Consider the following 14589-nt stretch of genomic DNA (forward strand, 5'->3'; position numbering starts at 1 on the left):
CTACGGACCGTAGGTAGCCCTACAGGCTATAGGAAGTGAATCGTAGGACCCAAGGTTGAGTTTTGGAAAATTAAGTTTCTGAAGATTGAACCTACGATTTGACAAGATGAACCATAGGAATTTGCACCAGCTGTAGAGGGTACTCGTAGGATGATTTCAGAGACTTGGCTTAAGACCTCAGTTCCATGGAAGTATTTTATGGGTCTTTATTTGTTCGACGGGTCGTAGAATGGGTTTTGTAGAAAGGTTCCAGACTTGGTGAAATTTTAGAGGGAAACTTGGGTTCTACGGATGAGGTTTACGGACCTTAGAAAGTTAAACGGAACATAGAAAAGTCTTGTGAGAAATGATTAAATTTTGGGTTTCTGAAGTTATTTCTATGGCTCACTAGTACGGCCCGTAGAAATTCCTACGGATTGTATGTTACAACTGTAGAGCTGTGCAACAGTTATTTTAAAAGGGTATTTGGGTCTTTTCCTATGCATCTAATACCTATACTACGTTGTTTTACCCCGATTTCTAAGTCATATAACGACCCTTCTACCCCAAAATTTTCCCCAACTCTCTTATTCAATCAAATCTCCGAAATTCTCTCCAAGGTTTTCTTCAAAATCCTCTCTCTAGATCAAGAAAGAAGAAGCTAGGATTTCCAAGTCAAGTCTCCTTTTTCACCATTTATTCTAGGCTTTGCTTCTCAAGGTATGTAGGGCCTCATCAATGGGTTTCATTCACCCATAAAGCCCCAAGGTTTCCCAATTCTCCAAGTCAAATTTTAATTCAGTTGATTAGGTTTCCATTCAATTCTTCGTGGGTTCAATTTGTTTTATTTCAATTGTTCAATTTTGATCTTATTATGATTGTTTTGACTCAATTACATGCTTTCCAATTGTTTTCACATGAACCCATGCATTGATCATGATTTTGACTATGATAATTTACATGAATTTATGAAGAAGCGTGAATCTATGAATGATGAATTTATGAAGTTGTGCATAACTTATTAAAAATAAAAGTCTTATGATCTAGGTTGCTTTAAATATGAGCATCAATGAAATTGTGAAAGGATTTCTCACATACTAAGGGATTATGGCCTTGTGAAAGGTTTCTCACTTAGATTTGATTCAAGATTTAATGAGCTACTCTATGATGTTTAAGCTTGGATTAATATTTGCATTATCTTTTTCCATGTATGATGATAACAATATGAAAATGACCATTCTGTTGGGATTTAACTTAGCACCGAGAGAATTTTGAGATGGAGGCTCAAATAGGGTAGTCTCTAGTAGCAACCTCTAGTTCTTCACTACTTGCCCTTGTAGGTTTTCCTTAAATGGCCTAGCTAGCAGATCCACATATATCATATGATATGATACGAAGTTCTACCTTAGAAAGTAGACTCTCCCTTCTCGATGTGGGAGTTACATCGGATTTCATGTTATAGCTCTCATGGTCTATTGTCGGCTAAAGCTAATATCCAACAAAATGAACTAGATTTGCCTTAAAGATTTTATGAAGCTTTTACTCGTGATTTTAAGATGCATTGACCATAATTATGGCTTACGATTCTTCTTAATTTTTTTTACTATATTTAGCTTGGTCATGCATATCATGTTTTCGATTATGTCCTCTTACAATCATGTTTTCATCTTTTTATGCATTTTTCTCATACTTAGCACATTCCATGTACTAATGCATACTTGTGACTGTATTGTTTCACTAATGTAGGGCTTGACGACTCTTCTCCCTCTGTTCGTGACTAGTTGACCATTTAGAGAGTTGAACACTTGGTGAGTCCTCTTACTCCAAGGACGATGTTGCCTTTATTGCTTTAATATGTCTTCATGTTTTGGATGTTTTATGTGGTGTACAGGTTACATACCAGCCACTCCTTTTGATGTAGTAGATGGTTTGTCAAGATTATGTTAGACTTTTGCTATAAATGTCAAACTCTCATTTATATGAGATTCTTTACTCTTGTCTATTTTATTGTGTTAAGTCTATATCAAGTGTCTTGTGTAGGACCTAACGGGGTCTTATACGCCATGTCACATCTAGGGTGTACTTTGGGTCGTGACATTTATTAAGGTTCAAATGACTAAGATGAGCACAATACAAAATGGACAAAATCCTCTATAATGCTTAATAATCTGCAAAAGAGTCGATCCTTAACTAGACATGGAATAGGATTCAATAAGAATTCTGTAAAATCTGAAGAAAATCACTATGACATGTTCTACACTCATTGTGGTCAACCTGGTCATCAGAACCACATGTGCAAAAAAAAATCTGGCCAGTAAAAACAATCTCATTTTTATGAAAAGAAGGAATGGTGAAGGAAATCTAAAACTAGTTCCCAACCATAAACCCTTACCCAAATGGGCCAGAAGAAACTTGATTCATCCTTTCACTCATAAACAGGGACCCAAGTGGATCTGAGTACGTAAATCTAACCTCTAATGAATGTGCACGAACCAGTAAGAGGGAAACAAAAGTAGTGGTACCTAGATAGCGCATGATCCAAGCACATCCCCGAAAACAAGGAGAACTCCCTCTCACTGAAAAATTTCCAAGGCGAAAGTGTTGCCTTTGGAAATGAAAAGAAAGGAGGAATTCTAGGAATTGGCAGAGTGAGACTCACACCCTTTCAAGCAATAGATAATGTATATTATGGTGAAGGATTGCAACACAATCTCCTGAATGTGTCCAAATATGTGATAAGGGAAACGATGCACTATTCACCTCAATCGAGTGTCGAGTGATTAGTGCAAGCTCCGAGAAACTGGTCCTCCTTGGTAAGAGCTACAAAATACAAAGTTGACATTTTGGGTCCCAAAGAACAATCACCCCAATGCTTAAGTGCAATCACTAATAGCTCACTACTATGTCACAAAAGATTGGGACATGCAAGCTCCTCACTGATGAACAAACTAATATCCAAGGACCTGGTCACTGTCAACTCAAAGGTTTAAAGAAGATCAAATTTGTGGTGCATGCATATGAGGCAAACATGCCAAACAACTTTCAAACCTAAACGGGATGGTGAGCATATCAAAACCCCTTGAACTAATCCACCTGGATATATCCAAACCAATGGTAGTTTAAAGGCGCAAAGGTAAAAGTTGGTTACATGACTTGTGCTTGCTCAATTTGAGGATTATGTTCCTCTAGTTGGATCCATCAGTGTCATCTCTTCTGTGATGTGTCATACCTATCTCATCTAAATTAACTTTCACATTGTTCTCAATCAAGTGATTAACTTTGTCAAAAATAAGAAGGTACAAAGCCAGATTAGTAGTTCAAGGATACAATCAATAGGAAATGATAGACTACAATGAGATAGTTTCCTCGGTAGCCAGAATGGAAGCTATAAAAATGATAATAGCCTTTGCAGCTCACATGGAATTATACTCTATCAAATGGATGTTAAGGGTGCCTTCTTGAATGGTTAAAGATTGAATCAGGCTCTATGAACATGTGCTCCAATGTGCTCATAGTTTAGGTTTATATCGATGGCATCATTTTTGGAAGGCTTCAGATCAAACAATCACAATCTAGAACATCAATTCATCAATAAAAGTACAACAAGGAGCTACTAAAGAAGTTTGACATGAATGAAGTCAAGACGAATGACACCCTAATTGCAACTACTGAGCTCGATAAGGATGAACTCGGTTCCCCTGTCAATAACATAAGGCATAGAGGAATGTTTGGATCTCTGCTATATCTTACCCTTGTCAATGTGTTGGACTTTGTGCATGTCTCCATTCATGTCCGAAGGAATCCCAATTGAAGGTTATCAAAAGGATTCTACGATATCAGAGAGGAACTTTGAACCTGGTCCTCAGCTGGTACCATTAGGTGACTTATTTGAACTGGTTAGCTTTGCAGATGTAGATTATGTTGGTTATTTGGTGGACAAAATAAACACATCTAGAATGACTCATTTTCTAGGACCTTGCTTGGTGTAGTGGGCTACAAGAAAATAGAATTCAGATGCATCATCATATTGACTTTCATCATCACTTCATTAGAAACAATGTTCAAGAAGGTTATATTGTCATGACATTTTGCAAAACTGAGGACTAGGTGGAAGACATATTCACCAAAGCTTTGGGTCAAGAGTAGTTTGAGAAAATCGACTCTCACTAGGTCTCATTTACCAGTATCTTCACTCTCGACAAATTAGGAAAGTAGGATTGGATAGGTGTATGTGCTTAACATAACCACTAACTCACTCTTGTACTGCACCAGGTATACAATTTCCGTTGCAGGGAACTCCGAAGCTCAGGTCAAATGATATTACCATTAGTTTCCTATAACATCGCAGTGCTGGAGTGGTTGCACATAGGTATCGAGTTCTCGACATATCATGTTTGCACTCTCCCTAAGTGTCTTTACAAATTACAATAGAGCATTCGGGATGTCAACTGCATGATCTGGAATAAAAGAACCTAATTTACCCCTTTTCATATTGTTTAAAATTTTCTTTTTCACACGAAAATCAAATCTCTCTTAATACCTCATATGTCTATATCTATCTTGGAATCCCAACCATCATCCCTATCTTCGATCACTCATCATTGCCATTTCAATCACTTCCCTCACCCTCGTGTCTTCACCTCAAACCCTTTCTCTCATCCCCACTTTCACAAGAACCTTCACCAAAATCGACAATCATGAACTCACCACCATCACCACTACCCTCAGCCTTCCTAACCAATATTCCACCATCACAAGTCCTGATCAATTACTCTGATGAGGACATCGATGTATAATCTTAGATGAACTAGCCCTAAATCGATTGCCATATGTTTCTCTTCATGGGGAAAAACCATAGTGACCTTAGATTGTCCACAATGGTGTAGTTTCTAGGGGAGAAAAGGTGTCATTCATGTAGATGGAATTAGCCAACGTGATTGACCAAGAGGAACCCATTAACTAGTACTCTCATGATTAAACACACGGCTATAGTCATAGACCATGTACCTGGTCCTCATTAGCTCCTCATTAGCTGGCTTATGGTAACTTGCTCACTATTGTGTCTAGTGCTTCTGGTGTACCCTTAGGTGACGGAATTCAAGTGACAGAGAAGGATATGAGTACTCGGACCATTTTTGCAGAGTGTGATTGCTTGCCAGTGGACAACTCATCTCTTCCACCTGGTCACCGTATTGTTGGTCCTATGGCACAACTGATTGATGATATGAATGTTGCTTGGATGCAGAATGTTGGGCTTTAGATCGAGATTGATACATTAAGGAATGCTCTTGCAGAGTTTCAAGGAGAGGTCACGAGGCAAAGGATGAAATGCTTCTTCAATAGTAATAAAAAATGCTAGAATATATACACTTCTCCAACTTCTTGCTTTCCAATCCTCCTTCTAGCCATTTGTCTTAGCCTACCCATCCTGGAACCGGTTCTTGTTCTTTTGTTTTTGTTTAAAATGATGATATTCTGGGATGCTTAATTGTGCTTTTGCAAAGAGTATGTTGGTGCCCAATATGGGCTTAAATAACGTGTCTTCTGATTTTGTTGTCCATCTTGCTTATGTGTGACTGCTTTCTGTTGTTACTTGTTTGGATGGCTAATATCCTTAGATTGAGAGTTTCTGTTGGTTTCTACATATGTGTGGTGTCGCCCAGTGTGGCTATGAGTGTAGTTATGTCTATGCATGCTTCCACCTAATTCTACCTATCTATTTGAGATGTCAAAAGCGGGAATATGTTATCTGGTTGTGTTGTGTAGGATTATACAATGCAAGTTACAAGAGCCATGGAGGAAGCATAATTTGACATCATCAAAAAAAAGAGAAATTGATGACATGATAACTCTTTGAACAAGTTATGATAATGACAAAGTGAATCGGACAAAGTGAACCAGGTTCACAATCCATTAGCAGAACCAACACAGGAACTGAGAAACCGCACAAAGTGAACCAAGTTCACAATCCAGTAGCAGAATCAACGTGGGAACTAAGAAACCTTATTAAAAGGCAAAGACTCCTAAATAAGGAAGGGAAAAGAGTCAGATATACCTCTCAACTTTGTCATTTAGAGCTGATATATACCCCTCGTTATGAAAGTGGCTCATATATACCCTTACTGTTATACAAATGACTCACATATACCCTTACCGTTACAAAAAGAGTTCACATATACCCTTCATCTAACAGAAGTAAAAAAGTTAGTTTTAAATTTATTTTTGACTTTAAATTTTAGAAAAATTCATGTAGGGGTATATAAATGATCATTCTAACAAAGTTCAAAACATATTTTAATCTTTTTCATACAACAATTATTTTTTGACTTCTTTGATTATCATTATTCGAGTTCTTTATTCTTTTTTTATTTAATTTTTTAGTGTAAAGAAAAAATTTAAAACTAATTTTTTTTTGCGGCTATATTGTAATTTAGTTTTTGTACTTGTAAAAATATTTTTAAATGGGGCATCTATAATAAATTTTACAAGAAAATTAGTGCAACATAAATAAATTTGACATTCAAAATAATAAATTTAAATTAGTCGTTGAACCAAAAAAGTCAAAAAAAATTCATGTGAGGAGGATCAAATATACCCCATATGGATTATATTTTTTTCAAAAAAAAAATTAAAATTAATTTTTTTACTTTCGTTAGAGGAAAATGATAAATATGAGTCATTTGTATAACATTAGAGATATATATGAGTCACTTTCATAACAAGGGGTATATCAGCTCTAAATGACAATGTTGAGAGGTATATCCAACTCTTTTCCCATTAAGGAAAAGAAGTCCAAATGAATCCTTAAAAGGCAAAGATTCCTAAATAAGGAAAAAAGTGCAAAAGCTCCTTATAAGGCAAAAACTCCTAAATAAGGAAAAAAAGTTTAGAAAACTCCTTATAAGGAAAGGAAAGCTTTTTGAGGAAAAAGAATTACTTTCCTTGTACCATTCAACTAGGGTTTTATCCACCCTTATAAAAGGATTGTTGACAAAGAGAATCACAGTTTTTTGCACAATCATAAATCGAGAATATTTTGCAACAAGAGCTTGTGCAGCGCTGAAAACAACAAGACAACAAAAGAAAGAAAAACTAGAGTTATGTTTTCTTTCTAAAACTTAGTTTACATTGTTTCATCTTAGAATTATTGTTTAGGGATAATTGTTCTAAGTGTGAAAGAGAATTTGTGAGAATTGTAACAAGAAGTGAGTTGATTTCTTGGAGAGTAGAGAAACAATTATAGTTAATTGTTAGAGGAGAATTGTAACAAGAAATGAGTTTAGCTTCTTGGAGGGTAGAGTATTCGATTATAGTTAACCGTCGAATAATTTGAGTGAATTGTTGACTCTTTAATTATAGAGTTGTAATCTAAATTGTCTCTTTGAAGTTGGTGAAGTTTCGTGAAAACCTACGAGGTGTAGGTTGTGGTTTTTCTTTCCTTGAACAAGGAGATTTTTCACGATAAATCTATGTTCTGTTTGTTACTATTTATTTATGGTAATCCAACAAGAACCTGATTCTTGTGTAGGTGGTGGTTTAAGTTTCTTCACAAAAATTAACACAAGGATGAATATTGCAAATTTTGAATTAAATCAGCGATGTTTTTTTTTAATCATTATTGTAGCAAGGATGTCATTTAGGTTGGACTGGCAAAAACTTTCCACATGAACCAGATTTTCCAAGAAAGGAATGGTTTAGATGACTTCCTTGCTAATGAGGCTTTAATAGCAATGAAAGAGATGTTTTGTATACTTTCACATAATTACTTGTACAAAAATAGAAAGTGTTGAACATTGATAAATATGAGCAAGGATGAGAACAAAACAAATCAAATGACATATCTACTTCATGAAGCAATTAATAGATTAGAAAAGAGGGAACATAACATTGCAGAAATGAAGATTGGACAAAAAAGTAGCAGTCATTAGAAAAATATTCATTCATTCATTCATAGATTTTAGTTTGTCTTATTCTAGGTGATGCAATTTCTAATTTAGATATTTTCTTATTTTAATATTAATAAAATAGAAAAAAAAATTGTAGAGGGATATTCTTGGGGTGTGAGATTTGGATAATCCTCGTATCATCTTGTGTGGTTCATTGGTTTCCACGAGTTATAGAAAATCTGCTATGTTGGACCCATCTGATCTCAGTTTTCCAGCTCGAAAACCCCATGGTTACTAACCTAAGTTGAACGGACCTTGCCCTCAACTCAGTGATCTCTCTTCTCTAATCAACAATGGCTTCTCTGTCCAGATTTATTGGAAAACAATGTAAATTGCAGTGTTCAGACACACTTCAGCGACCAAGTTATGGGTTTTGTGTTAGAAGGAGTCCGACCCATTTGAGTATGGGTATGTACCTCGTTTTCTTGACTCTTTTTCTCGTGTGATTTTGATTATTGAGTAGAAAAGTGAGTTAACTCTATTGTATTTAAGGTATGAGAAATGGAGATGAGAGTGGAAGATATAATTTGTTCATCAATCAAAATCAAAATAAGCCTTTCCTAGTTCAATTCCCGTGGTTAGTGTTTGAGATGGAATTATCTTATCTCCCTTTTATTTTTATTATATGTTTGTATTTCTTATTATGGCTGCCACTACTATGTTTAGCAATCCCAAAATATTATGTTGCGAGGCAGCATCAAATGTGTCTGGAGAGAGCTCTTCCACTGGAATGACCCAATACGAGAAAATAATTGAGACTTTGACCACCCTTTTTCCTCTATGGGTATATTTCAATATCATTTTCCTCTTTTCATACTTTTTTGTTTATACATAACCTCATTCAAACTTAAATTTCTTTTCCAGGTTATATTGGGTACAATCATTGGCATATATAAACCTTCTGCGGTAAATTCAATAGTTGCTATTTGCAATTTTTCCGTTTACGATAACTTCTAACTGATGGAACATGAGAATTGTACAGGTCACTTGGTTGGAAACAGATCTATTCACTCTGGGTTTGGGATTTCTAATGCTTTCAATGGGTTTGACACTAACATTTGACGACTTTCGAAGATGTTTAAGGAACCCATGGACTGTAGGTGTTGGATTTCTCGCTCAGTACTTCATTAAACCACTCTTAGGCTTCACCATAGCAATGGTATTTCTTCTCTTACCTCATTGCGTTATTCATTTTGTCTATGCATCATTTAAAGCATATTTGTATTGTAAGTTTGAGTTGAATCTTGTGAACACTTGCATTCTAACTTAGTCAGACTCCTAGAAAATCTTCAACATGAGGGTAGTGAATGAAGATCAGCTTGATTACACCCATAATTATCTTATGTGAGAATTTTTTTAAAAAAAGGCATTAGAAAGGTAGAGTGGCCTGTTAGAAATATTTTTCTATCATTGTTTGCTTTATTGTTTTTTGTTATATTTCTGTTATAGTTAGTTCTATTAGCATTTAACTAGGTTCCACTCTTTATGATTTCTTCTCCCTCTTTTGTAGCCAAAGAGAACTTATTTATCCTCTAGAAACATATTTTGATTCAGTATGCAAGTTTGACCCCAACTTGTTTAGCACTAAGGCGTAGTAGTTGTTGTTGCTGTATGCAAGTTTGACCTAACTATTTAAGCATGTTGATGCTATTCGTCTCTCTGGTTGTTTCTGTTGTTCTTTAGCAAGCTCTATGCTCTTGATTCTACTTTCTGATATCACTCCGGTTAGCTAATAATAATTGTTCTCTTCCTCCAATTGGTATGATCTGTAGGCTCTAAAATTGTCCGCCCCACTCGCTACTGGTCTGATCTTGGTGTCATGCTGTCCTGGAGGCCAAGCTTCTAATGTGGCAACATATATTTCAAAGGGGAATGTAGCCCTCTCTGTTCTAATGACAACGTAAGTAGTTCAATCTACTCTGTGGAAAGCTTCTTACTGTCAATAAGCTTTGCTATGGTCTTGCAAGCCATGCTTTGTTATTGATGTGATGACATTCATTGCCAAGATAAAAGTAAAGTATGACTAATTTATAATCCAGAAAAGTTAAAGAGTGCAATTTTATGTGTTTAGTAAAAGTCATGGTTACCCATTACTAAAACAGATGCTAAACCCTAACAAATTAGATATTAGATCCTGTGTTGCAGATGAATTTTCCCAGTTTCTTGTTTGATTTGATGTGAACTAGTCCTATAATATTTGTTCATTTCCTTGTCTTGTATCAGATGAAAAGGTGTAGGTGGCACTACTTTGCTTTAAAAGGTCACTAAGTTGGGATAGTGTATACAGTTACTGAAAGCTTTAAGGAAGTAGCGCACCTACATTTTGACTATTATTTATAATTCCACTTAGATTAATTTTTGTATATAAATCTGATCCACCTGCACACAAGGGTGTGACCTAGTAGTCTATGAAGTCGGTGAGAGCCATGAGGTCTCAGGTTCAAACAACGGACACAAAAACACTAGGTGATTTCTTCTCATTTACCTGGTACTGGTACCTGTTGCTGGTAGGTATTTCGTGGAATTAGTCAAGGTGCGTACAAGTCCCGGACACCACAATTATAAAAAAAAAAAAGAGAAAAGGATCCACCTTTCTGATTTGCAGAAGTGTGGAGGCTAGTCTAAACTTAATATTAACCTTTAACTTTTTTATCCAGAAAGACAATGGACATAGTAAAACAAAGTTGATCAGAAATTCATTTGCCAATGCAATCTGCAAATATCTGATTGTTGTTTTTGAGTTGTTTCTCCTTCCCAATGACAGGAAACCATTGATTTAGGTTACAATTTCTTGAATGCTTAGAGCTTGTTTGGATGAGCTTATAGCCAAAAGGCACAAGTTTGGAATTCTAACTAATTATTTCTGGCTTATTTTTGTCCTTTTGGCTTAAAAACAAGAGCTTGACTGTACTTTTTTATTTTACCTGAACTCTACAAAAATACTTAAAAGCTCTTAAAATAAGCCTATACAAACAAACTCTTACGAGAAACATTATCCAGCTTGTGCCATTATAATTAAATAAAAAACCATGCGAAAGGTCCATGCTCCTACCAGGTTCTTTCTTTTCCTGGTAAGTGTTTATTCACTTTTAGAATCTGAATAGTTCCATGCCCCATGACATCTTTAGAGATACATGTTGAAACTATCTCTACATTGCACTTTGTGGGCATAAATGTTCATGGGGGAGAGGGTATGTTTGTGGCCTCTGGCAAACACCTGACCAGATGATTGTTAGCCGATCATAAAACTTAGTGTTTTTCCCAGATCTTTCTTTCTTTTCAGGATAGCGATCTGCAACCATATTATTAGAAAGACAGTGATTGTAAAAGGTGGTAAAAGAAAATTCATCATAGGAAAGTGAACGACTGCACTTGAACTGTCAACCACTCTACTTTAGCTTCCTGGGTCTGCAATAGCTTTTTGAAGCCTCTAGAAAGTGATGCCTGTTAAGGAGAAACCAAACGCATGCTATCATTCGGTGCAAAATTAAGTTCACCTTTACAAGAAATATGCATTTGCATAGAACTGTGGAGAACTAATAAGCTAATGGCCAGAATCTTAGAGAATTTGGGGACTAAGGGTTTCTATGGCATCATTGCAGGTGTTCAACAGTTGGAGCTATTGTGATGACACCCCTGCTAACTAAGCTTCTAGCTGGTCAGCTTGTCCCAGTTGATGCTGCCGTAAGTGACCTGTGCTGTTGCGTTCAATATTTGTTTCATTTATCAAAATGTATTCATGTAAAGTGCTTGATGTACGCTATATCAGTCACACATCTGAATTTATCCTATAAATGTATGTTGTACACTGGAGAATATCTACACTATGCCTTGCACACACACCATAAATAACCTACCAACTCCACCAAGCTTATTTTGGAGTGTAACACTTAACAGCACCAAAGTATGGCTGTTTAAAAGTTGGATTCTTCCCAAGAAAGCTGATAGCCCTCTAACTTCGGTGATTAGCATTAAGTTTTGTGGTTTGCTTATAAAGACTTTCTTCGAGCCAATGGTCTTCTGTTTTCATTCCAGGGTCTTGCTATCAGCACCTTTCAGGTTGTGCTAGTGCCAACAGTTATTGGAGGTAACTGGATATTTAAATATTTCACATTTTCTTCGATAGAGAAATACAATAGGAAATCTGTATTTATGCCAATCTTGCTTTCATAGAGCTTTAAATAAGATATGCTATATAAACTCAAGTTCACTTTGTTTTGCAGTCCTATCAAATGAGTTCTTTCCTAAGTTTACGTCAAAAATCGTCACCATCACACCTTTAATTGGAGTTATTCTGACTACTCTTCTTTGTGCTAGTCCGGTAAGCTTGAAAAATTTACTGACTAGTTTTAGTTGAAGGCATAATGGTGGTCTCTCTCTTTCTCTCACATTCTACGCTAACTCAGTTTGTATATCTTTTTTCTGAAGATTGGGCAAGTCGCAGATGTGCTGAAAACTCAGGGAGCACAGTTACTTCTCCCTGTGGCGACCTTGCATGCTGCAGCCTTTTTTCTGGGTTACCAGATTTCAAAATTTTCATTTGGTGAATCAACATCCAGAACTATTTCGATAGAATGTGGAATGCAGGTAGTTATCTTTTTGTACTTCTCAGCATACCAATGAACTAATCTCTGTAGCCATTCTAATACCTGTCTTGTCTTTTATTCTCTTTGGTTTCATCTTAAGCCGTACTATCTTCATTTCCCCTAGTTGAGCTCCATACATCACCATAGTAAGAAGAATTATGTGATGGGTGCCTGATAGAGTGATAGTAAAAAGTATAAATCATGCAAAATGCTACCTAGTATATGTTTCACTATTTTCAGAGGTGGAAAATTCGCTTTTTCTATCCTATTCAATGATGTGAAATGTGCTCGCCTTATTGCCTTTGGCGAGAGGCGAGGCCTTGTCACCTATTACTGGTGATGCAAGGCGAGGCAATCTCGCAAAGGCAAGGAAAGGTGAGTGGCGATGCAGTGATAAAAGGCGACAAAGGCATCACACCTTTTGTTATTTCTTATAGAACTGACATCAAATTAAATTAAAAGGAAATATTAGGGACTTCTCTTCTTCAAAGTTCAGACTTCAGCACAAACCATGACTCTCTTCTTCTTCTTTTTTGCGGCTCTTAACAGTAGGCAGTGGACTGTGCACAGTTTCTCATTCCTTTGTTTTGCATCCCTTTATTTGTATTTTCTTATTCTTTCAATTTAGTAACTACTATGGACTTTTAGTTTTTGAATTGAAATATTTGCTAATATGTTGTTGCTATTGTTATTTTTGTTATTTATATATGCAATTAAATATTTTAAGTTTTTAGTATTAATTGGTCCCTGACTTATTAAAAGCATGTGCTTCGCCCCTTTTCGCCTTTCGCCGTACAAAACACTGATCCTATTGAAGTATCATTAACTTGTGATAGTTAGCAATATAAGATTCTACTGTTGTTAATTCTTAGGAACCAACATTCCTTCCCAAAGTGGGGAATGGGAAAAGGACACTTGAATGAACTCTTTATTTAGAATGCTTATCATCTTTTGTGGGTTGTTATTTTTGGCGAGCATATTGTTCCCTAAATTAATAGTTATGCATAATAATTTGTGATATCAGCAATAAAAGGGGGCATCATCTTTTTGCCAGGTCATCCAATCGTTTTACTATTACATTTAACAGAAAGTGTTTTGATGAAGTCTAGATAATGCAAACTATGGGGAAACTATGTAACTCTTGTCTTTTTGTGTGCACAGAGTTCGGCACTCGGATTTCTACTTGCCCAAAAGCATTTCACAAACCCTCTTGTTGCTGTACCGTCTGCTGTTAGTGTTGTCTGCATGGCAGTAAGATTCTGTACCCTTACTTTTTTCATATACATGTTCATATGCAACAACTCTCGTCTATTATTCTCCGAACATAATTCTTTTCGATGTTCTCTCATCATTACCATGTTTCACAGCTTGGTGGAAGTGCTCTAGCTGTGTACTGGAGGAATCAACCAATTCCTGTTGATGACAAGGATGATTTTAAGGAGTAACCTCCGCTGCTGCTGCTGCTTCTTTACATGTCGTTAGTTTGTGAGATGAAGTTGAAAGATCCGGAGTCATGCAAATGCATGGTTGGTAGTTGTATGCATTTCTTGGCTGCCTCTGTAATGAAACCTAAATTTTGGACCTTAGATTCAATTTAATTTGTTAGAAACATTAGCACAGAAGAGCCTTCCAAAATGTTTTAGATAAATTGGTATCGAGCAAACTGCCCATGGCATTGTAAGCCAGTTTTAGTGCTTGTAAGGTTTATTCCAAGTAAGGTGATAAAATGGGTCAAATTTATGGTTATTCGCTCGATTACCTCATTTTAATTGGGTTGGTTATCCAATTATTTAAAAGTGGATAAAATATTGATCAACTCATATAATCCATCATAAAATGGGGTTGGGGGGGGGGGGGGGNGGGGGGGGGTGAACTAAGCAAATACCCCATAAATGCAAATTAATTACAAATATATAACTAATGATAGAGAATAGAGAGGTCATAGTCCTTCAGAAGCTCAATCCATAGACACTGCCTTGAATTAAGGTCCCTTTGACTCATAATGTATCGAAGAATCCTATGATTAAGTGTAGATCTCGCAACAAACTCCATACAGGTAGTGCCTTCGGATCTTAACC

The 14589-nt window shown here is 36.1% G+C and overlaps 1 protein-coding gene across 1 annotated transcript; it reads left to right on the forward strand.

Moving 5' to 3' along the window:
* Positions 1-8101: 8101 nt before the first annotated feature.
* On the forward strand, positions 8102-14125 carry LOC125867106 (sodium/pyruvate cotransporter BASS2, chloroplastic). The gene is made up of 12 exons (XM_049547532.1): positions 8102-8333; positions 8418-8502; positions 8592-8709; positions 8790-8831; positions 8908-9084; positions 9698-9825; positions 11528-11609; positions 11961-12012; positions 12149-12246; positions 12354-12512; positions 13673-13762; positions 13879-14125. Exons 1-12 carry the CDS (start codon positions 8219-8221, stop codon positions 13954-13956), a joined length of 1224 nt encoding a protein of 407 aa, XP_049403489.1. The 5' UTR covers positions 8102-8218; the 3' UTR covers positions 13957-14125.
* The last annotated feature ends 464 nt before the right edge of the window (positions 14126-14589 follow it).

The sequence above is a fragment of the Solanum stenotomum genome, chromosome 6 (genome assembly GCF_019186545.1).
Source record: "Solanum stenotomum isolate F172 chromosome 6, ASM1918654v1, whole genome shotgun sequence".
NCBI classification, from domain to species: domain Eukaryota; kingdom Viridiplantae; phylum Streptophyta; class Magnoliopsida; order Solanales; family Solanaceae; genus Solanum; species Solanum stenotomum.